We start from the raw sequence: 26269 nt of genomic DNA on the forward strand, positions 1-26269 counted from the left end.
TGATAAAGTTCTTTATTTTCTGTAATGCAATTAAAAAAACAAAAATGTCATACATTCTGGATTCATTACAAATCAACTGAAATATTGCAAGCCTTTTATTATTTTAATATTGCTGACTTATGGCATACAGCTTAAGAAAACTCAAATATCCTATCTCTAAATATTAGAATATCATGAAAAAGTATACTAGTAGGGCTGTTCAACGAATCACTTGAATCGTCTAATTAACTCGAAACACCTGCAAGGGTTTCCTGAGCCTTGAAAAAACACTCAGCTTGGTTCAGTAAACTAAATCACAAGTATGGGGAAAGACTGCTGATCTGACTGCTGTCCAGAGGACCGTCATTGACACCCTCCATCAGGAGGGTAAGACACAAAAAGAAATTTCTCAAAGAGCAAGCTGTTCACAGAGTGCAGTTTCAAAGCACATCCACAAAAAGTCTGTTGGAAGGGGGAAATGTGGCAGGAAACGCTGCACAACCAAGAGAGATGACCGCAGCCTTAACAGCATTGTGAAGAAGAGTCGCTTCCAGAATTTGGGGGAGCTTCAAAGACAGTGGACTGAAGCTGGAGTCCAGGTATCAAAAGTCACTGTTCACAGACGTGTCCGGGAAATGGGCTACAATAGCCGTATTCCCATGGTCAAGCCACTTCTGAACTCAAGACAACGGAAGAGGCGTCTGACTTGGGCTAAGGAAAAGAAGCACTGGACAGTTGCACAGTGGTCCAAAGTCCTCTTTTCAGACGAAAGCAAGTTTTGTATTTCATTTGGAAGTCAAGGCGCCAGAGTCTGGAGAAAGGCTGGAGAGGAGCAAAATCCAAGTTGCTTGAAATCCAGTGTGAAGTTCCCACAGTCAGCGATGGTTTGGGGAGCCATGTCAGCTGCTGGTGTTGGTCCACTGTGTTTCATCAAGCCCAGAGTAAATGCAGCTGTGTACCAAGAGATTTTAGAGCACTACATGCTTCCGTCTGCTGAAAAGCTCTATGGAGATGAGGAATTCATTTTCCAGCATGATCTGGCACCTGCCCACAGTGCCAAAACCACCAGTAACTGGTGTACTGACCATGGCATTACTGTCCTCGATTGGCCTGCAAATTCCCCTGACCTGAACCCCATAGAGAATATGTGGGGTATTGTGAAGAAGAAGCTGAAAGACACCAGACCCAACAATGCTAATGAGCTAAAGGCCGCTATTGAAGCATCCTGGGCATCCATAACACCTCAGCAATGCCACAGGCTGATTGCCTCCATGCCACGCCGCATTGATGCAGTAATCCGTGCAAAAGGATTCCCAACCAAGTACTGAGTGCATTAATGGACATTTTCAAATGTTTGATTGTGTTTTGCTGTTATAAATCTTTTTTTTTTTACTTGGTCTGAGGAACTATTCTAATTTTTTTGAGATAGGATTTTGAGTTTTCTTAAGCTGTATGCCATAATCAGCAATATTAAAATAATAAAAGGCTTGCAATATTTCAGTTGATTTGTAATGAATCCAGAATGTATGACATTTTTGTTTTTTTAATTGCATTACAGAAAATAAAGAACTTTATCACAATATTCTAATTTTCTGAGACAGTCTGTATGGTCCTACAATATTTTGTTTCAAATATTGCATGATAGGTCCACTTTAAGGTAAGATGGTGCCTGCCCATAAGGGCTTTGTAGACGAGAAGAAGAATATTAAATTCTATCCTGTTCTATAGGGAGCCAGTGTAAGGCAGCCAGAACAGGAGTAATGTGGTCCCCTTTTCCTAACTTCTGGTTTAGTACACGAGCTGCAGCATTTTGAATCAGCTGAAGCCACTTAACTGACTTCTTGGTACACCCTGATAATAAAGAGTTACAATAATCCAGCCTTGAAGTAACAAATGCATGGAATAGTTTCTCTGCATTATTGGAAGAGTCAAGAAGGAATAGTATAATTAAAAATATTTGAATCGTTTCTTCTATTTTCCTCACCTCATGTTTTTTAAACTACTGGTTAATTTTTTCACAGTTTAAAAAATGTCAGGTTTCATTTAAATATAAAGAACATTAGTTGTAAATTGCGGAAAGTGTTGCAGCAATGATTTAAATCAATGAAAAAATAATTATGAGTGACATGGGGGATGATTTGGGGAAACTTCTGTGTAACAATGCAAGAGGGAGTCCCCGACTCAAAGGAGACACGGGAGAGCTGGAGCTTTGATGTCAAACACTGGAAGGTTTATTTAGGAGCTTCGGCCGGAGAATTCACAAAACAAGTCAAGAGTCAGAGGGTCTGACTTCACGGTAGAGTTGCCACGTCAATTCTGAAGAACTCTACCCCAGACCCATGTATTTAGCTAGTTCTGAGAGAATAATCAACATGCTGCATAACAAGATAGAATCATAACTCCTCTATCAGCTGATCCAACAGGCAGGAACAGGGAGACAAAACACTGAGAGCACAGCAGCCAAGGTTACAGGTGCCTGTGCTCAGTCAGGACATTATGAACTGATAAACTGGGTCAAAAGTTATGGGCCTTGGAAAATACTTCCCTAACAATGTCCTTCAGTTAAATATGCACAGCTAAATCATACACAACAGCATACAGTAGAGACATGTTTTGACACGTTGAATTCTAGCTGATCTAGTTTCTCATGTAAGATAATTAGAACATAAACCATACATGCTGTCATGGTGATCACAGATAGCATACATAGTATTTTAATAAGCTTCCCTGTCATTCACAGGAGTATGAATAGATTGATTTATTCAAATGTTAAAATGGTATGGACTCCAAAGGGCTGCAAGTGTTTTTATGACTCAAACTTGAACCCATTTTCAAATTGGTAATATATATTTTCCGTTCTCTTTCATGTAGGCTTTGCTTATCTACCTGTTTGTGGAACTGCTTCAGAAATGTCAGGTGGTGCAGCTAGAGTCTCTAAAGGTAAGCAGCACAACAAAACCCATATCTGCATTAGAAGGGGCCCTATTGTGCTTTTTGGAGGTTTTCTTGTAGTGTGTGATGAAGGTGATGACAACATTATGAAATTCTCACACTTTCATTTCTTGTAAAAGTAAAAGAAAATGGTTATGTCATATGCTAAGGGACGGGACATCTATACATGTAAGTGGTTGACCAATCACAGAAAGCTCAAATGAACCTTAAAATGACCATATGTATAACTTGTGATGCTCAGTTTTTTCTTTACTTGCACAGAATTTTTGTTTATATTTACAACAAAAAAAATACAAATAATGAATTTGAATTTGGGTACAATTTGCACTGTTAAGGAACCTGCCATCTAAGTTTTTCATACATTACATAATTACACCGTATGTTATGACAATAAACCTTTGAATCTCAATTAACTTAAAATGCATGCCAATAACAGCTGAAATTGTGTGTCTGTTGCTCTCAGACAGGAGTAGCAGAGTGTATCGTGATGGATCCGGTGGGGGGGGAAGCAGCCGGCACAGAGGAAGAGGACGACGATGATAGTGAAAATGCACAAGCAGGTAAAATAAAGGTTCCTATTAAATATGATACATCTAGAGGATTTTTGTCCTGTTCATTCCAGTTACATCTTAAGTTGAACGATATCTCTAAGTTTCAATTCATTTTTATTTGTCTCGCTCATGGTACGCAAAACCCAATGTACAATAATCGCCAACAAAACATATCTCTACAACACGCCATTGAGCGAAAAGGAGAAGGGAGAAGAAAACAAATGTTATATGACCTGCCCCTTTCTAAAAAAAAAAGAAAATAGAAAATAGATGGTCTCCCCTCCATAATATATATATATATATATATATATATTTTTTTTTTCACAGCCAAACATAACAGTATCTTAGGATACTAAGAGAAACACAAAAAAATACTTATTTCCCACTTGACAGTTAACGGAAAGAAACCAAACAACAACAAAAGTTAAAACAACAGTGACATTTGCCACAACTGCGCTTTCTTTGATACACCACTGTATATATTGTAATATACATGTTATATGTGTATACAGAATATAGTACAATGTGCACATTTCACTTTAACTTCTTATGTTTGTATACATGTTTGCATTTTTTTTCATAGGACATTTTGATTTATTAACTTTATTTAACTTCATGTAAATATATTTATCTTTATTTAATTTTTTACTTTCATTCATAATGTTTATATAAATATTTAAATTTAGATTTTTCTTATTCATCTTTTTTGTTCAATTGAATAGAGACCAACTGTAACAAAACAAAAGTCCCTTCAGGATGAATAAAGTATTTCTGTATATCATTTCATTAATTGGCTCATGGAATTATTCTAATAAATACATCACAGATAAAAGTGCATTGGAGACGTCATGTTTGTCTTTATTCTAAGTGTCTAGATCGTATTCAGAATTAAATGTAATCATCTTAGTTGACTTGACCACTCAACAGAGGCTACTTCCTGTCCCATTTAAAGTCCATCCCAAAACAAAACTGTGTCCAGCTGTCAATAATTGTTTACTTTGAAATTACAAATCATACGTTCACATCATCTATCCCTACAGTTTTATCTAAGAGGGTGGAGAGGCGTTAGAATTTATTTCTAGCAAGCAGTTTAAAAACAATTATCATGAATCAAGTTCTGATGCAAATGTCCACTGGACTGTAACACTGTATTGAGCTGCAGCATCATATTGCACCATAAGCTGCTGCATCAGGCCCGGCTGATTTGAATTATATTGATCTGTTAACTGGCTGTTCGGATCACTGATTGCATCGTGAGACATTCATCAAATGGGTCTCTGTTGGGGTGATACACACACCTATAAATTCATTAATGCATCTATAAAAGTCTACTTCACCAGCCTCTTTTGGAAACATCCTGGAAGAGAATACTGTGGCGAAAGGTTATTCCTATTGCCTGTTATTTGATCATATTTAAGTAAGTGGCGCCGATATTTTTCAATCATGCAAAGCAATATGTTTACCCTGTTTACTTGTCCTGATATATTCAGGAAAAATGTATTTGCAGTCAGCTCAACAATGGACTCATATCCTCACTGCTGCGATACTCTAATATCCAATCCCTACTTCTAATATCCAATCCCTAGTCTGCTTTGAATGGAATTAAATTAATTAATAAACAACTGTGTAATCCCTTCTTTATGTAGAGCAACAGTAACAACAAGGCACTAATGTGAAGCAAGATGGTCATTAATGAATAAATAACCGCGATAGGGTGAGAAGGATCTTAACCCAAAGTGGAGGGATCCTGAATCACCCTGTCGGTGTAATTTGTTCATGTATGATGACTTTGCTACACATTATCCCGCTTATTGCACGGCTACCTAATAAATAAATCATCAACTTGATTCGTAACATTGATTAAAAAATATTTATTGATTAAAAATGATCGTATTGCTTCCGCTTGGAAAAAATAGTCCGCTCCACTGAGTACCAACGGCTGGAACTGCGTCGACAGCAGCATAACTTAAAATGATGGCAGCACTGATCAAGGTTTTCTGTAACTGTCCAAGTCTGTTCGGTTTCTTTTCCATTAACCATTCTTTAAACACTGCAGAGCCCATACTGTGTTCCTGTTGGTGTTTACTTCCTGTCTGTCTTCTTTGGTTGATTTCTCTGACATCCAGCGTTCATTCTTTTAACCTTTTTCCTTCTTTTGCCCTATTTTTCTTTACTTTACTGGGGACGGTTTAGCCTTCATTGTATAGTACTTTTTACTACACTGCATTAATCTAACAAATAATCATTCACTAGTATCTTTGTAGATTAATATTTTACCTATTGAACAGGTGGTCACGATTTAACTATTAATGGCTTAAGAATAAAGAGCATTGAAATGCCTAATTGAAACGTACGCAGTAAATCCCAAAAGTATCAATATATTTTTACTAAAAATACAGATTTCTGATACCACGTTTTTACTTAGTAAAGTTATAATGGAGTAAAATATCTGAATATTACTTCCCTGAATCCTTTTACATTCTTTATAAGTAGGATTTGTCTGTCTAGTAAAATAAGCTTTCGTTGTCTAATCAAAAGAGAAACAAACACTCCTTACCTATAAAAGCTGCATGTGCATGCTGAGCAGGGTCTGTGTTAGAGGGGTGGCGCCTATGTTATTTAAACTCAAAGCCGGCGCAGATAGTGTGTCAATGCACCACTCTGGTATCACAGACTTCTGCATTGCCATTAATTTAACATGCTTGTTTTGACTATCATGTTTAATAATGAACACACTGCCAGGACCACTCACATCAAAGTTATTGTACCATAAACAGGCAGTATAATAATGATGAGATGTGTGCTTCTGTCCATGAAGCATGCACAGCAGCTCAAACTGACAAAAGCAGCGATAGACTTTCAGACAAGAGCACTCTGAGAGCTCGGACTTCCACCAAGGCTCGTGGTGTATTCACTTACTCCTTAGGCGGTCCCAATTCAAGGGTTAAAAACCTTTTTCCCACTTGGGTGTTTTCATGAGCTTTAAGTCTTAATGAGGGAACAACAAGAGCTTTACCAAGTGGATTGTTTTTATAATTGATGTCCCAGTTGCAAATACATTTTTCTTTGAATACTCTAATGAATGCAGCACAAAATTCTCTATTTGCAATTTGAACAAATGTAAAACAAATGGTTTTCCGTTCTGTGATTAGGATCCGCTCCAAAATGTTAACGTTCTTCCTTGGCCCATGCTTAACCCTTCTGTCGTGGCTCATTCATTTCCCCGTTCCATGATCGAGACAAATGTGCCCGAGGCTCAGTCCCACCCCTTCCTTTTATTACAGCTGATCATCTGATTGGTCACAATAAATCCAAACGAATCTCATAATTCATAAATCGAAAAAAAAAAATATTAAGACCTAAATCAACCCCTTCCATAAAGTTTCATGAAAATCGGACCAGTAATTGTTCTGTATTCTCGCTGACACAGAGACAAACTGAGTGGAAAACATACCCTCCTTGGCGGAAGGTAATTACTAGTTTAAGCAGAGTATTAAAACAATTATTGACATGATGGTGTAGATCTTGTTTTTTGTTTCATTTATAATTTTGTAAAATGTTTCACCCGGTGTCATGACCGTTTGAACGTCCTTTCTTCGTGTTTTCCCACCTGTTGTGATCGTTTGCGCCAACCTAATTATTTCGACCTTTGTGTCCTTTGTTTTGTATTCCCTTGCCTAGTATGGATTCTATTGCTATATATACCCCCCAACAGTTAAGCAAAACAAAAACGAGGAGGGAACAAGGAGTAATACAGATACAGAGACAGGAAACATGGACAAGATGGTGTTGTATACTGTAAAGACAGAAACTGATCGCATGGCAATACAAAGCTGGAGAGGGCAGGCAAAAACACAGGGGCTGCTAGGTGATTACACATTACAGACAATCATAGAAGGCGGGACAAAGACAGGAAATAAAATCAGACATGACACAGGGGGAACACAAAAACACAAAAAAATACTTCATGGAGGTGAAGCTTTTGTTGTCGACAAGGAACTGTTACCATGGTTGCGGCCTGATGGTCTGATTTTCAGTGATTTAACAGCCTTGTACATCTCTCTGTGTCTCAGACACAGGTTTACTGCAGCCCGATGCTGTGTCTCTGCACGACCAATCAGAAAGCCTGGAGCCCAACCTCCATCTGCTCGGCTACCTCTTCCTCTCCCGGCCAATGAGCCATGCCTTCAACTTCATCATCCTCTTCCAGTTGTAAGTTACCATGGTGATGATGCAATATTTACCAAACTTACAAAAAAAACACATTAAGTGTAGGAGTGAGCATGTGGTCGGGGGTGATTTCCCCCTCTCTTCTGTCCATTTGTGTTAACTGCAACCTTAGTCATGACGCTGTGAGTGCTCTCACAAAGAAGCAGCTCCTATTTAAGATGTGCATCTATAAAAAGGGTTGATACCAATTGTCTCCAAACTGCTTAAACCTTTCCACCCACAGTTTAATTTAAATATCTAGTCCTCAGTGTGGGATGTGGAGACATCAAGAGGTCTTTTGGGAGGGCCAAGTGTTTTTGTTTTAAAATGTTTGGAGGATGAAACTGAAATGCACCAATATTTTTTCATCTAATACTTTTTTGACTCTTATTATGACTTACAAAGTTATTGTCTATGGTAAGAGATACTTAGCTTGGATAAAACACATTGTAAGAAAAATACATTCAGTACAGAAGTTGGAAACATCATGTGAAATGTGTACTGAGATCAATACTGACCCCTGACCTATACTGCCTCCATTAACCCCACATCCTAGCTTGTTACTCCTAGCATGTTACATTTCAGTCATGCTGAGTCAGAGACTCGTATATAAACCGACCTTGAGGTTCAGACTTAATATGTTTGGCTTCTGCTGCAGAGTGTTGAGATATACAGTTATGTGTCTGAGCCAATTACTGGTAACCTCCTTGCTGCTGCATCTGCAGCTCTCAGAGTTTTCAAGATCAACAACCTGTTTTTTGTTGCTGTTTTCAGACCTTAATCAAAATACAAAAATTATTAAAATGACCCTTTGCATTCTGAAACTGGTTGTTATATCTTAGGGTACACAATGGATCACTGCTGACATTGTTTTTAGTTATAAACATACTATAATTTACGACACGAGTCAATCTGACTTTTATTCCATTTGAGTGTTTCGTCAACTTATTGTGTTGCTTATACTGCATTTTTTGTGGGATAGGAGATATTATACATCCCCAAATTTACATCATTCAATGCGGTTACCTGGTTATTTTCATATCTTAATGACGTTGTGGTTTATTAAACGTAAAGCATGATCAATTGTGCAGAATTGATTTGTTTATTAAACGTTAAGCATGATCAATTGTGCGGAATTGATTTGTTGCGCAACTTGTATCAGCTGACAAAAACAAAGAGCAGCAAGTACAGAGCAAAGAGAACCCTAGTGGAATGGAGGGGGCTTGTAACAGCTTGGTATGGTTGTGTATGAAAGTGTAAGTAAGTTGCCTCAGATATAAGTGTCAGCTAATTGACATAATGCATCATCTCAATAGGCTCAGATCTCCGGACGATTCGAGTATTTTTGTTCTTGTTGTCTTAATGCACCACTTCGCAACTATCATAGAAATAGAGCCCCACCTCCAACACTCTACCCAGTTGTCTTTGCACACCAATGGCAGACATGCACTTCACCGTTTTACCATTTTATCTGCAGCATGGTCATATCTTGTTATTTTTTCACAATGGTACACTTATGCTGCAAAAACTGGTAAAGTCCTGAATCGCTTGTATGTTGTCCTTGCAGCACTGACAGGACTGTGTGTATTGTTGGTCCTGTCGGGAGCAGAGGAAGGGGACAGGATGTTAGCATGGCCGCTGGAGGGTCTTTTTATCAGTGTGCGAGCAGCTCTGTAACACCTGGCCGATCGATCGTTCCCTCATTGTGTTCAAGGAGGCTTAGTGGTCGATCAATGCCGAGGCTCAACCGCACGCACAGCCTCCGCACAGCCTCCGCACAGCCTCCGCAAAAAACACGACCTGCTGCTTTTACCCTTGCCACTCCTTGGTCTTTATGAACTGCCCTACATGGTGCAGCCTTTGTAGAACACACATAATGACACACTCACTGTACGCTGCACACAGGGACATGCAAATACACATGCACACACACTGACAACTCGGTAAATACACGCAATTCAAGGTGACCATGCAATTTGCAGATAGAAAACACATGAAATGTAATAGTGTATTCTCAATACATAATATAACTGTATGTAAGTGTAGGTATCATCTAAACATATATACAATGTAAAACATTTGAGTTTGAAGGATATACCTTCTCCAAATGATTGGAAAATAGTAGAAACACACCCAAAGAGGAAGCTAAATACATATCCTGCTTACTGAACTTTTGAAGCTTCCTTTCATTTGCATGTACATTAAAAGAATATGAGTTCTCAGAAGAATTCTCAGATTCTCAAAGAGCAGAGCCGTTATCAAAAAATATAACCAATTGCTGTAGAAGTCAATTTGTTGATGTCATTTTCTCTCTCTGAACACGGAGAATCTGTACTAAGAAGAATGTCCTTCTAGAGCAGTGGTTCTCAAACTTTTTCTGTCAGGCCCCCCCTTTGGAGAAAAAAAAAAGTCGGGCCCCCCCAACACAAATAGTCAGGCTCAGTGGCGGCGCCAGAGATTTATTTTGGGGATGCTGTGGGGTAGCTTGACGTTTCATAGAGGGTGCTCAAACATTTAGGGTTTCCCATTAATGTACCGGTCGCTACAGTGGAATTTTCTACTGCAACAATCCCCACGCAAATACACAGTGTACCCACGACTGTTACAATGAAGGCTCGATAATCAGCTCAAGGCATATAGCTGTAAGCAGGGTTAAAGTGCTATTTTTATAGGTTGTGTGTGGACCTCACTTAGGGGGGTCCGGGGGGATGCTCCCCCGGGAAGATTTTTTTTAAATATTGAAGTTAAAAGCATCAATCTGGTGCACTTTGAGATCAAAATGAAGAGATCTATGGATACATCTCTCAACACCTATATGAAACAGAACTGTAAATAGATTTACTTTTTCTCTATGGATATTTTACAAACCACCCTTTTAAACTTTATTCCTTTTTTACTGTCATATAGTATTTCATACCTGTTTTTCATTTATTCTCTTATTTTTTTATAACTATAATGATCATATAAACGTGTGCCTCGGAAATAATTGTTTACATAAATGGTGACCAAAACGTTTGAGACCCACTGATATAAAACTGAGAGAGTCCTTTAACTCACTGAGTCTCTCAGGAGAGAATTCTTCTCCACTTTGTTGTTGAAAAAACTCCCTATATCCGTTAGTGTAGCTCGCTAGCACCAGAAGCTAACAAAAACGATCTCCGGTACCGGTGCGCTCTCTCTCTCTCTCGCGCACACAAAATGGCTCGTTCGACACACACACACACACACACACACACACACACACACACACACACACACACACACACACACACACACACACACACACACACACACACACACACACACACACACACACACACAGAGCCGAGCTTTAATGAAACACAGAGACACAGACGTAATAGTACTGTACTGCATCATATTATTTTCGAATCAATAATTTTTCAATTTATGAATTGTTTTTTTTCTTTTTCTTTTTAATAACCATTTTTCCTCCTGGTCTCTCGCGCCCCCCCTGGCATGCCTCTGCGCCCCCCAGGGGGGGCGCGCCCCCCACTTTGAGAACCACTGTTCTAGAGGTTCAACACCAACCTTTTTTCTAATCTGTCACCCATCGGTATGTATTGCATTGATGGGTTATTTGGAATTCAGTTCAGAGTCCTGCGCAAGCCTGTAGTTGACCTTTATGTGCACATACACACACATGCAGGATTTTTCATGAAATGAAAGTGTGTATCAATCACTTTTGCGCTGCTATTCGATTACGCTTTAAAGCGTTCCCTCTCCTGTAGTGTGTTCTATAGGTTTGTGTGCATGTAAAGGATATTAGGAGATGGAGTGACTTTATATCCAGATTAGCAGAAAACATGCCACTTATCCCTAATGATGTTATTTACATTTCAATATGTGGAGCCAATATCTCAAGTCCTCCTTCCCTTGCTTTGGTAAATTACTCTACGTCAATAGACTTCTGTTGAGGACTAGTGTGCACGAATCCTCCTTAATCTGTTTTCCTTTAAAGATTCAAAAGGAAGCAGACTTAAAAGAGTGGGTGTAACTCGGCTCTCCAAAATAACACTCGGCTAATGGATTTGCACTCCCAACAACCAACTATTGAGAGACTACAGAGGCTTAAAAGTATAAGGAACAGAACAGATGTTGAGCTACAAAATATTTTCTTGCCACTTTGTTTTGAAACTTATAAAAAAAATACTTATTTCTTATGCTCAGTTACTTTATGAAGGCAAAGCAAACAGATTCCTGGCTTGATATAAGTGTGCGATGCTTGAAGGAAGTGCATTATGCAATGTAGGCAACCACAACATTTTCCTTTAGTAGCCCCCAAAGGCAACTTCTGTTTTGAGCAAATCTCAAGAGAAGATGTGTAGGATCAAGGCGCTGTGCTGCAAAATATATATATATATATATATATTTAAATGCGTTCATAGCCTCAAGTGTTATGATGAAGCAACATACTAATGTTTAATTCAACAGGCTTAATAAAGCTTGTTCAACTTTGTTTTTAGAGAGCAGCAGGAGTTGATGACCGAGAACCTAACACCAGGGTAGGAATTTAGCGGCGGCCTTGACGGCCAAGTCAATAATTGTAGGCCTACGTCCTACGGCCTCCATGGCCTTTGTGCCCCTCACACTGTTCAAATATCGAAGTTGCTTTAAAAGCGTCAGAGCAGTGGTCTGGTCTCTGAATTGCATTAAGCTGCGTTCACACGGACGCGATGCGAATATAATCGCTGGAGTTTCACTTCGGCTGTCAGCTGTGTTTACTCCTGTCATTTAAACAGGACGCGCTGGAGAGGGGGCGGGGCTTATATCCATGTAAATACTGTGGTGGAAGCCAACTACAACAAAATGAACATATTTGACCGTGATTTAATTGTAATACACGTTTCAAAATGATGCCGAAGTAACAACATACTGATACCGGTTAGTAAAAACAATGAATCAATGCTTTAACAAGTCTGCAGACAGACGGCAGGCGAAACACCTTTTAAAATGCGTGTTTTCTGAATGGAGATCGGATCCATCAGGCTAAACTAACCTGTAGCTGCTCCGTCCAAACTCACAACAACGTCCTAAAGACAGAAATAAAGCAGCGACTGTATTCGCCATGACACAGACAGTCTGTTTTGTTCATGTTTAACTTTTGTCTAGTTCCTGAACAGATATGAGGAGCTGTAAGCTCTGAGTGCTAACAGCCAACGGCTGCTGTTTTGGTTTTCTGATTCAACGTCAGTGACGGCAGGCTGAGATCCTCACCGCTGATTGGCTATCGCGAGAACGTGTCAGGCGAATTTGACGCTCGAGTTGAAAAAATGTATTAAAGAGACTCGTACACAACCACACACACACACACACACACACACACACACACACACACACACACACACACACACACACACACACACACACACACACACACACACACACACACACACACACACACACACACACACACACAAATACACACACACACCGACTTTTGCATTTCAAAGTAGTGCTTGTTCATACAATGTTGGAGCTTCACTGTGCACTGCTGAATGATGTATGTGCAGAGTTTGACCCTTGAAGGCTGTTTCTTCTGCTCTGAAATTGAATATATTTGTTACATATTAATAGCACTTTAGATTTTTGGATTTGATTTTGGATTTGTGAATGGGAGAAGTAGTAGATGGAAAAAATACCAAACGCTAATTATTCAAAGTAGAGTATTTTACTTTATATATGGTAATACTAAGGAGGCATAGGCCTATATGATGATATCATGTTTGACATTATTGATATTAAAAAAGTGATTTGTTTTCCATGTCATTCGTGTGTTTTTCTTTTCTGAAAGTGAAGTTATTTATTTGTAAGCTCCAAATCCAAATGTTTCCCTCAATGGCCTTTGTGGAATGGCATGTGGCCTGTGTGCCCTAAAAAATGTGTGACACCAAAGGCCAAATGGCCTTGCCCCTAAAATGACGAAATTCCAAGCCTGCCTAATACCCTCCCTCTATCTCCTTTTTCTTTCTCTTCTGTTCTTGTCTTTCTCCAGTATTTCTATTGGGATCAGTTATGTGCTAGCTGGCAGTGAGGCCTACGCGGCTCTTCTTAATGTCAAGTAAGTCATCCACACACACACACACACACACACACACACACACACACACACACACACACACACACACACACACGCACACGCACACGCACACGCACACACGCACACACACAAAGAACCAAATAAATATTCCAGAAATGACATGTTGTTCCTTATTATCCTAGGCTACATACGCTGGTATTCAGTATCCAATCTGATTCCAGGAACACATTTTCTTCATTAAAAACCTTAAAATATTTCAAATGACTATTTTAATTGAGCTTTAATATTTGTTATTTAGCTTAAAGGATTCATATATTAATAAAAAAAGTTTAAATATTGGCACATTTGGACTAGAGTTGTTACTAATAACTCATTATCTATTGAATAATCCCAACTGAATTGATCTTTGGGATTCATTTCCCACCACATCTAATAAGCTAGAAAAACTGAACATCATTAATCATCATGATGCAGCAAAAAACAAAATGTAAAAAAAGGTTTAAACTCATCATGATAGAGAATAATAAGAATAAAAAGGTTATTATTTAAATCAGTAACGCAACTCCAATAGAAATACAAGTTTCTATAAACACCCTCAATGACCTTTAAGTAAAAACATGAGAAATAGAAGATGTAAACGAATATAGCAACATAAATTCAACACGCAACAATAAAACTAGATCATATTATCCACTATATGTTCTTTTAACTTACACATTACATTTTATTTGAACTAAATTAACACTTTTTCATAGGGGAACATTTGAACCAGCATTGAGTCACCAGTTGATACTGCAGTGATGATGATGATGAGTTATGTGGAGAATTGATTGAATCACAAATGATCTTTGGCTCAGAACAGAACAGCCAGAATTGTTGGCAATGAACCATGATATTAAGCGTGATAAGTTACATATCTCTCACCAGCGATATAAAAGTCATTTTAAACTCATAAAGTCAATGGATGTAAAAAATGATAAGTTTCAGCCAAATGCAGGTAATTTGACTAGGATCATAGATTAATAGATTGGGGACTGGAGTAGTAGCTCAGTCTGTGGGGAGTTGGCTTTGGAACAAAAACCAAGTCCTAACACTGCAAAACCGGTTTAAAATGCAGGCTAAACCTAACCTCAGACACACTAGTATAGGTCCTGTGCATTTGTGTAGTTGTGTGTTGTATACACAGGACTAACAAAGTGAACAACTGAATTTCCTGCTTTTTTATAAAGTGGATTATTCTTCTTTATCCTGCTCTCCAATCATCCTGACACTTGGACCAGAACAGAACTGTCTTTTGGAAACCCTGTTGATGTTCTTTAACCCCACGCTGTACTGGATAATGATGAAATTATTCATTAAAATGACACAAAAAGAGGCTGGGATGAATAGATGCTGGTCAATTCAGGCCAAACAGGTGGTCAATGCTAGTCCATTCATTAAGAAAATGAAACACTGAAGCTTCATCTGATTCTTAGATTGGTTACAGTAAAGCCACTGACAACTTCAAAGTACTTACAGAATTTGAAGTTGGATATGAAGGTTATTCTTACCACACTGCCAAAATGCCAGATAGTTGTCTAATTGGATGGGCAAACCGAAGAGGAGGCTACAGAATCATGCCTCAGATCTGCAATTAGACTTGTACCCACCCCTGGCATGTACACTTCTCCTAAACCCACACCAAAACCTCAATCTCCATGGCAACCCAGGCTGTCAACATTGGTTCATGAAAACTGTAGGAATGGTCAATGGAAGATTTATAAAACGGATAAGTCAAATCAAGCAATCTGATTGGTTCTTGGCCGTGATATAATAAGCGTATATCACGGGTAGAATTGTAGTTACTTTTCACAAGTCAGTATCCCTCCGCGTCTGAGAAAAAGCAACAACCGTTTCAACTGTTACATTACGTCCATTACGAAGCTAACTCACTAACTAACAAAGCTTAAGATGGAAACATTTAAGGTTAACTTCGACCTCCGGGGTGGCCTTACTATGGAGGAGTGGATTGAGCAGTGCCTATCTCCAGAAAAAAAAAGCACCTAAACGAGGACATGCAGAGCTACGTGGAGAGCAGGGAAACCAACTGGAAAAGTACCACCATTCAAAAGCTTTCTGATGCGGGTCTTGAAAGCAGAGAAATTATGACCATTAGTCTAATATGTTCGCTAGCTGTTTAAATTGGAGTGTGTATTTTTCTTTCATATTGCCATAGTTGGTTACGTTTTATAAAAGCAATAGCTTTGCGTCGGGCCGAACAACGCCCCTTAGCTGTGATATAAGGACCATATACCACGGCCTGTCGTGAGCTATTGCTTAATATCACATTCCATTTCAAACCTTTATTTAACCAGGTGGTCCCATTGAGATCATCGATATCTTTTTCAAGAGAGACCTGTCACAAGATGTGATATCTTAACTAAAATCTGACTGAGTTGCAGAGGTGGGAAGTAGTGAAGTACACATACTTTGTTACTGTACTTCTGGTTTCCACTTTACTTTGACTCCTTACATTTTCAACACAAATACCCGTACTTTCCACTTCTTACATTTTCAAAACAGCCAGTAAATGTAGTTTTAATCTTCATTTGGGAGCATAATAATTGTTATTTAGAGTCATTGCGCGCTTATTTTAATGTCATTCAGAAAAAATGATCAGTGTATGTATGACATTGACAGTATTACAATTTGATTAAGAAGTTCTTTAATGTTCTATTAATATAAAGTGAGGTGCAGTTACCAGATTGACTCGTGATACGTTTCAAAGTCCTTCTTTCTTTTACTTGAGTAAAGGAGTTTAGTCAGTACTTCAACTTTTTCAAGAGTTTTTTTGTTTGAACACGAGTATCTTGTGTACTTCTACTTGAGTGAAGGATGCGAGTACTTTTGCCATTTCTGCTGAGTCGACACCAGCGGCCTAGAAAGGCTCACCACACTAGCTGACTACAGATACCCTAAAACTGACCCCCAATGCGTTAGCTACTGTAGCTAATAACACACGTCACAGCTTTGATGTGAACACCTTCTTTCCTTGAGATCCTGAACTGCATTATACTGCATTATTATTGTGCCACCAGATAGAAGTAAAGATAACTGCCTGCACTTCTGTTCATTTTTGTCTTGGCAGCGGTGTTATAGGATGGATTATTCATAGGAAAAATAAGCAACTTTATAAATCCCACAAGCAGACTTTTCACTCTGTAAGGATACTGTATACACAGTACAAAAACCAAATGCATGTGACCTGTACACATTAGGTATGATAACACATATTGACAAACACATGCATGCAGAGAGGAGAGGTTGCTCGGTTTTACTTGCCCATGGACATCCCGATGGTACATAGGAGGTGAACTTGCACCTCTTCAGTTACCGATTTGTCCGATCGGTACTTGAACCGGTGACTCTCTGTTCCTTTTTTTTTAATAACTTATAAATTATTTCCCTTCCTCCAAAAAAGAAATTAACATACATGATAAATACATTGATTAAAGAATGAAAGGAAGAACACATGTGAAAAATGGTTGTCATCAACAATATCGCATCCCCAGTCATACTTGCAATACACAAATAAAAACCAACCCACCACATCCCCCTTTTAACAAACACAAACACACACACACACACACACACACACACACACACACACACACACACACACACACACACACACACACACACACACACACACACACACACACACACACACACACACACACACACACACACACACACACACACACACACACACACACACACACACACAAGAGAAAAGCTTAAGATGGTGCTAAAGTGTTTCCATATGACCCTTTATTACCCAAGCCAAGTCCCTACAGACTGAGCTTCTTTAGCCCCCAATAAGATATGCACATTACCAAACTACATATGAGCATACAGTTTACTTGTATATCTTTGTTTGCTGTCTTTTGTATGGTGAAAGATGAACCTTGTAAAGGTTTGTGCAGTAGCTCTGTGGCATTCCTAATGTGAGCCCTTCATGTGACTGAAGACTATGAGTCATCAGGTCACTCCGATTAGTCTAGAAACCTTAACGCGTAAAAAAAATGATAACAGTGAAAAGACAAAGAAAGCCAACAAATTGGAAAAAGCTGCAACTATTCCTTTTGCAACTGGAGAACACTGGATATCAGTAAGCAGTACGCTAACAGAACTAATTCATGACAAATGATCTGTAATGGTTTGCTTTAGGTGTGGTGAAAACAGAGGAAAGGCCTTTTTCTGAATTATGCTTCAGTTCCTTGAAGTTTCACAGCAGTGTGAGATAGTGGACAGGGTCACCACTGTAGGAGCAGATAGTGCTCACAGTATGATAGCAGCAGAGATCACATGTCCTGTGGTTCACACATTATACAGAGGGCAATCGCAACGAGTCTCTGTGACAGCAGCTATTACAACCTTTAGCTAGGTTTCAGATATATGAGTCAATCATTTAGAAATTATCTAATAATAAAGTTAATTATCTAACCAGTTTTTCCTGCATTTCTTCATCACAACACCACACATGTATTTTTTTTATCCCCCCTGAAAATACAATTAAATACTTGCCGTCAAGCTTGACATGACTGTTTTCCATAAAGTACCATAGGAGGAGATGTGTGGGACTCTTGTGTAAAAGTGTCAGTTTCATTGTTAGTTTGCTTTTCCTCCTAATAAAAGTCACTGATATTCTTCTCAGCTCTTAAGAGTGTGTGACTCAGAGAGTTATTCAAACTATTTTGTATATTCAAATGTTCAAACTAATAATTAGCAGAGACATTTTTTTTGAACCTATTTAGGTTTTCAGATCAGAGGTGGAAAAAATTATTATTAACAAAAACAGTCTGACCCCCCATCAATCCTACTTTCATTATCTCAACAATCGAAAAAGTAATTTGTCAGTTTGGGGGAACTGTTTCTAAAGGCTACGCGATAAAATCTTTTTTTTTATTGAAATTGAATCCTTTATAAACTGATGCAATCCTGGGAGCTGATCGCTGCCCACCCGAGTGGGAGGCTCTGAAAGCATTCACATTAATTAGAGCAAACAAACAGCAGAAATGTTTCCTGAGGCAAATGTATCCCATTATCACACTAAAAGGATGTATTTCTTTATTTTCTTTTAGTTTTGTTAGATGTCTGACCCTAGTATAAAAAAGTATTCTCTACTAATGAATACTAAATAAATAATTAGGTGAGAGCCTTCACTTGAAACTGCGGCAACAGAACTCAAAAGGGTAGACTGGCGTAATTGGCCGACATGAGTCATTATTTTTAAATGCATTCATATAGCACCAAATGAATCAAATTATTTTATTTTTGCTGCCTTTCTTTAAGAACATTCTGTGTCCAGATAACTTTATTTTGTCTTTTAACGATGCTGTATAGTGGGGAAGGAGTTGTCCCGTTAATCCTAAAGAAACAATAGAGATAATATATTCTGGTATTATTGAGATGCAGCTGTGTTTCATGCTTAACAATAAGAATACACATTTTCTGTTAAACATTTAAAGAGGCCCTATCAGGCCTATTGGGGTTTTCCCTTTCCTGTAGTTTGTTATATCGGTTTTTAGGAATATCAACGGTCTACAAAGGCTAAAATCCCAAAGTTCCCTCCAGAGGGAGTTTCCACGCGCTCATGTGTTTACTTCCAGAACAAAGTGACCTCACTGTGTAACATTTGTGTGCAATTGGCTGGCGCTCCATACGTGATAGGCCAAGGGGCGGAACATTTAGGACACGTCTCTCAGCAGTTGGCCAATCACAACAAAGCCGCCCAGCTAACCAATCAGAGCAGACTGGGCTCTGGTTTCAGACAGAGGGTGAAAAGAGGTGCTGCAGCACAGGCAGTATGAGAAAATGTCACAGCAGTGGCAACAAATACAAATATGAACCTGAAAATGAGCATAATATGTCCGCTTTTATTCTTTTTTTAAAACAATTTAAGGAGGGTCTTCATTTGCATGTATGTCTATTCTCTTAACCCATAATAATAATAATAATAATAATAATAATAATAAGGGTTTACTATATCTGACACAGATCTTTATGAATCAAAACCTGAACAGTTCTGATATTAAACCAGATCCTGCCAAAACTGAAGTGACTGAACAAGAAAATAATATATACTCAACTGTTTCAGATGCTTTAAGCAAGAATCCACAAGGATCTCCAAATGAAACCTTTTTAGTCAGATTTTGGAAGCTATAAAAACGTTTAATTTTAATATTAAGGTGAAATTAGCTATTTAAAGTTATGACTCTTATTTGCATTATTCTGTCTTTTCAAACTGAATAGCATTATCATACTGGAGTCGTTGACGTCAATGCAGCACCATTAGCCTTCTTTTCGAGTGATCAAACCCAACCCCCCCCACACCCCACAAACCCCTCCTCTTCCCCTCTCCCAGGCCTATAATTACCTTTATCAGTTAACAGGACTAATTTATTTTGTCACGCCCCAGTAAATACTTAACGCAAATAATATTATTCAAACTCTGGTCGGTGGGAGCGCTTCATTTGCACGCCTGGGTGCTTCATTATCAGCGCCGGGGGAGACGCTGCGATGCGTTGTGGGAGTGGGATGGCAGGATTACTGGAGTGAAAAAATCTTGGGCAGCCTTCTTTGGATAAACCACCTTATTCCCCCTCCCCAGAGGCAGCAATCAATAGGTTAGTGCAGGTCTCTGCACAAAAACTGCTCTCAGTCCCACTGCTGCAGATAGTGGGTGTCTTAGAAACAAACTCTGAGCTCTGCAGGGTTTAAAGCTTTAATGAGATCCAATTACAACCCAGGGACCAGATTACTGTGTCTTAATATTCCTGCAACAGAGGCTGCTGCTAAAAAAAGTACAATTTGTTTTAAATATCAAATAATTAAAATAATATCTTTAGGAGCACATATCAGGCTAATCAAAAATGCCAATCCTTCATTTAATTTATTTCAGGTTTTGATGGATCAATGAAGGTGTCAGATATGGCACCCCTAATTATCATTAAACGTATATACTTAAATAGAAAAACACTCCTTAAAATGTTATAAGATATTAAAGAGGAAATATTATGGTTATTTTCAGGTTCCTATTTGTATTTAGTGTCTCTGCTGTGACATGTTTACATGCTTTAATGTTCAAAAAGGTCTTTATGTTTCTCATACTGTGCTGCTGCACCTCTTTTCACCCTCTGTCTGAAACCAGAACCCAGTCTGCTCTGATTGGTAAGCTGGCCGGCTTTGTTGTGATTGGTCAAACGTTTAGAGACACCCCGTCCCTTATCATATCACCTAAGTGTTGGAGCAAAACCAAAGCAACAGCAAATAAAAAAGAAAGAGAAACATTTAATATAATTTCATTTTATTGGAACAAAGTGCTTGTTCAGTGTTAGGACTCCAAAACATGTTTTTTAGTAGAGTATTAAGTACATCGATTATTTATTTATATACCGGCAACTAAACCAAGATGTAAAACTCAATATTTGCCTTTTGACCTTAGTGGAGTATAAGTACTGTATACACTTGTATCTCCCTAGGCATTGTCTCCCACGGATCATCCTCCCCTCTACAGCTGTCAGCTTGAGCGTGACAAGCTAGTAAAGTTTGAGGGTAGGCATCCTCCAGTTAGTGCTATTGGTAAAAAAACGAGTGAAAAGTGAAACAAATGGATAGTGGCACAAATTGGTAATTAAAGGCATTATGGACATGCTTAAGGTAAGAGCAGTCATACTACACAGGATAACTTTTAAACAGTGGATTTTCTTGAACTTAAGTGTTAATTCTTTATATCATTCTTATAAGGCTCTCTGCGTCATCTTGGTTCGATCTGAACTTACCATACCCCATCCAGTCGGAGTGGGTTTAGAGGGAGCTGTTCTCCCACAGGATTTTGTGAGACATGGGTGGATGCTCCTTCCAGAATAACTTTTTAAAAGTTTGAGCATATTAATCTGGTACACTTTGAGAGCACAATTAAGAGGCTGGATCTCTGAAAAACTTTGTGCTTATGGAAACCAACTTTGTTGTATAGCTGTGAATGGTAAAGAATGAAAATGCATTATCTCACCTGACCTAGTGCTGTTCCCAGCAAGCTGCCACGGATGCACTCTGCATGTTGTTAATGCATTAATCAAACTCTGAAGATGAAAACCCCTATTGTTTTTACTCATATTGTAGTCAGTTATTATCTTTCATAGTTTGAGTTTAGTGTTATTTGACAAAAGGGATTTAATTTTAGGTAGGTATGTAGGAAGGGAGGCAAAGCATCAAGGTAGCTATAGCAAGCTAAGAAGGTAGGTAGGTAGGTAGGTAGGTAGGTAGGTAGTTAGGTATTCTGTTCTGTCTGGATTCACAGTCATCCCATTCAAATGACCCTCTGCTACAGACACCTGTGTGTAGGTGTGTGTCGTTCAGTTGCAATTAAATGTGAACATGAATTAAAGCAGGTGTGTGACTGCTTGTGTGTTTTATCCTCAGCCACATCTACGTGATCCCGGCCTTCACCTGGATTCTGACTCTCGCTATATTAGTCGCCCACACGGTCATCCAGCCAATCACCTCGCTGCTCACCCTGCTGAAAGGCATCCTGCTCATTGTCACGGTAACCTTTATTCAATTGTGTTTAATTATTATTATTTCAGGTTTCCTAATTTATTGCTCATGAGTCATTCACCCGCAAGGCTGTTAGGTGTTAAATATGTAGTTATTATCATCCACTTCTTAAATCACACAATACTTTGCCCTTACATTTTTATTTGGATATATTAATTACAATAAACGGTTGTCTTTATTTGACAGTCTTATGTACATATGAGCAGAATATTGGCTTGTTTAATGGGCTGACCATCACTGGCCTTGAGTGGTCAGGGATGTTCAAGATTTGTAGGATTTTCTTCCATTTTGCTAAACCAAACTCACATTGGTCTTCCTCTACCAGCTTGATATGTTTTATTTATCCTTGACAGTGTTGCCCGCCATTTTCAAAGGAACTGAATGTTGGTAGTTGCCGATTAAAAGCTTGAAGATCTCCTATCATGCTATTTTTATGGACATATTATGGTTCTCAGATATATAAACAAAATATAAAAAACATGTCTAAGATGTTTTCTTTTCTCAAAAATAGATCACCCATTCCAGCTGTGCCTCATACCACTCTATTTCAGCACTGTTAGAGAAGTGCCGATTCTGGATCCTTAGCTTAAAAAAAAAAGAAGATGGGGGGGAGCTTTTGCCTGCTCAGAATTCTACGAGATACTCAGCTTAATGCTGCCATGATTAAATGCCATATCATGTTCAAAACCACATCAAGGATTATTTCTGAAACAGTATGGAGCTCAAATGCTTTTTCTCTTGCAGGTTTATCACAAGGTGAGTTTTTTTTTTTGTTTCCTGCTTTTTTACATATACACTGAACAAAAATATAAATGCAACACTTTTGTTTTTGCTCCCATTTTTCACGAGATGAACTCAAAGATCTAAAACATTTTCTACATACACAAAATAACCATTTCTCTCAAATATTGTTCACAAATCTGAAAAAATCTGTGATAGTGAGCACTTCTCCTTTGCCGAGATAATCCATCTCACCTCACAGGTGTGGCATATCATGATGCTGATTAGACAGCATGATTATTGCACAGGTGTGCCTTAGGCTGGCCACAATAAAAGGCCACTCTGAAACGTGCAGTTTTGCTTTATTGGGGGAGTCCGAAGACCCTAGGGTTAAACCCTAACACTAGCCCTAACATGTCACCCATTGAGCATGTTTGAGATGCTCTGGATCGGCGTATACGACAGCGTGTTCCAGTTCCTGCCAATATCCAGCAACTTAGCACAGCCATTGAAGAGGAGTGGACCAACATTCCACAGGCCACAATCAACAACCTGATCAACTCTATGCGAAGGAGATGGGTGACATGTTTGGGGTAAGGGTAATGTTGTGAATCGAGTGGCCTGGGTTCATCGTCTATAACATACGTCTGCCCATACCATAACCCCACCACCACCATGGGCCACTCGATTCACAACATTACCCTAACCCTAACCCTCACACCAGATACTGACTGGTTTTTGGACCCCCCCAATAAAGCAAAACTGCACGTTTCAGAGTGGCCTTTTATTGTGGCCAGCCTAAGGCACACCTGTGCAATAATCATGCTGTCTAATCAGCATCTTGATATGCCACACCTGTGAGGTGGGATGGATTATCTCGGCAAAGGAGAAGTGCTCACTATCACAGATTATTTCAGATTTGTGAACAATATTTTTGAGAAATGGTTATTTTGTGTATGTAGAAAATGTTTTAGATCTTTGAGTTCATCTCATGAAAAATGGGAGCGAAAACAAAAGTGTTGCATTTATATTTTTGTTTATTGTACTTTCTCCAGTAGAGGTTAGCTCTGAGTGTTAGCGATGCTTGCTAATGTAAACACAGACCATGTTACGCCCAAAACACATCGCGCATTGTTTCTGATAGTGACGTTTATGATAGAGGCGTGGGTGTAAAGCCAGCCCACATTTCAGATATTACGTCATATCAGTTAAAAATCAGTTGTACCCCTGTTTTTAGAGATTTGGGTACAGAGGAAAAAAGAGAGGGTTTTGTTTTCTGACACTTTGTGAGTTCCCTGACACACCGGGGACACATATTTATGTATAAAATACATCAAAAAGTGCATTTTGCAAGATAAGAGACCTTTAAAATCTGAATGTAACCTGGAATGAAGAATGTCAGCAGCACAAATTGCCATTACGATCTAGCCAGTTAAATACAGTGTCGGCAGGCGATAATTCTAAATGTTATGGAATATAATGAGGTAAGGCTCTTAGGCAAAGACACTCCACAGCGTCCCATAAGCAGAATCTGACACGGCAACTCCCCGTGAATCTACAGGAACAAACAGTAAGCTATCATAATCAGTAAACAGAAAATGAAACCTTTTATTAAAGGATAGTTATAGGGCTGTACCAAATACTTGTAGACTCAAGGCCTTTTGCCTTCTAAAGTAAAGTAAATGGAAATCTTTCAGCAGTCTTCACCGTAACCTTCACGCTTCACAGTTTACAGGCTTTTCAGCTCCGTCTTTATTCACTTGCTAAAAGTGTATATCCTTCGGCCATCTCTGATGGATGTCATGTCGCCATGACTGCCGTGCTTTCGTGCCAGGTCATGCTGGCAGAATGGATGGAAGTGGCATTGTGGTGCTCAGTGAGCCCCCACTGTGGGTGGTAGTTTTGGGCCTTTTTCAGGTCAGTGCTCGCCAGCATCAGGGGGTGTCAGCAGCTCAGCGGGGGCTCTCGATAGAAGTCTTTCAACTCGGGCCAGACAGAGTACATTTAACAGCATCACATTCCACAAGGTTACACCGCCCTACAGTATTCTGCTGTGCCAACTTGATTGACGCCTTCTTTCTGACACAACTTACACACTATTTCATCACAATAAGAAATGAAAGGTCATGTTCCATTTTCATTTTCAAGCCTAAGTTAATAAATTAACTCAATCTTAATCGTACTTTGAGGAGGGATTTCCTCCTCTATTTCTTACATATGAATCACTTTTAAAGCCAATATGAACAAGAGAAATACAAAATAAAAAAGAAGTGCAAGACAGACGAGGCAGCACTACAGAAGAAGTAGTCCTAGTTTCTGATTAATAACCCGTCATATTACCTCTGGACAGAATATATGAATGTGTGTATTAAAGCAACAACTTCAATGTGGTGTTATATAAGTAAAAAGACAAAACAAATAATTTATTTTGTACGCCGCTTTGGGTCTTTCATAGCGAGTAGAACAAATACTTCTGCATGTTCTACAGTACTGTAATACTACATAGTACAAGTGTTTGTCCTCCACTTTAAAGTCATAACTGCGCTACAAATGAAGAATCTCCTCAAAGATTGTAGTTCAACCCTTTGATAAACTGGGAACTAACAGAGAAAGATGTTGATGTATTTTTTACGTAACCAATTTTAACGTAATGACAGTTTTTTTCCACTTTCACCCCACTTTCACCCATTTGGTAGGTTTTGGTATCAACCTACCAAAACAACATATTGAGGCTGGCCGAGAACAATGTTTCCAACCCAAACCATGTTCTGAACAGTGAACATGAGTTGTTACCATCAAATCAGAGATACAGGGTGTTGCGATTAAAAATGGTTAGACTGAGGCCTTCCTTTTCGCACTGGTCAATCATCAAATGAATTACAGAGTTGAATCCCAGGTCAAATGATCGTAACGTATTGCATTGTAACAAACTGTGCAAAGCCTATGTTTTGAACTATGACGCCTGCAATGCCTAGCATAATGTATTGAATAAGTCATTTTGTAAGGAAATCGGCATTCAAATATTTAATCATATCTAGGGATAGCTCAGTCTAGAAAGCAAAAAAACAACTTTAGATAAGGTAAAATGTCTTCTACTTCAACTTTAAGTTTTAAAGTGCAATATCCTCTGTGCCTCTTTATAAACGAATACATCTAACCAATTTATTAAGGAGCTTTAGACCACATGGTTTTCTTTGTGTAT

The 26269-nt window shown here is 38.8% G+C and overlaps 1 protein-coding gene across 1 annotated transcript in view; it reads left to right on the plus strand.

Moving 5' to 3' along the window:
• The window catches only part of LOC307019312 (uncharacterized protein), a gene marked incomplete at its 3' end in the record, with an annotated part of 98865 nt that overhangs the window by 23407 nt on the left and 49189 nt on the right, over positions 1 to 26269 (plus strand). Inside the window, exons 4-8 of the mRNA XM_079650104.1 lie at positions 2851 to 2919; positions 3395 to 3491; positions 7556 to 7694; positions 13705 to 13770; positions 22213 to 22336. Coding sequence (XP_079506230.1) covers positions 2851 to 2919; positions 3395 to 3491; positions 7556 to 7694; positions 13705 to 13770; positions 22213 to 22336 — 495 coding nt within the window. The remainder of the gene's footprint in view (positions 1 to 2850; positions 2920 to 3394; positions 3492 to 7555; positions 7695 to 13704; positions 13771 to 22212; positions 22337 to 26269) is intronic.

Source organism: Notothenia rossii (genome assembly GCF_949606895.1).
Source record: "Notothenia rossii genome assembly, chromosome: 1".
Taxonomy (NCBI): Eukaryota; Metazoa; Chordata; class Actinopteri; order Perciformes; family Nototheniidae; genus Notothenia; species Notothenia rossii.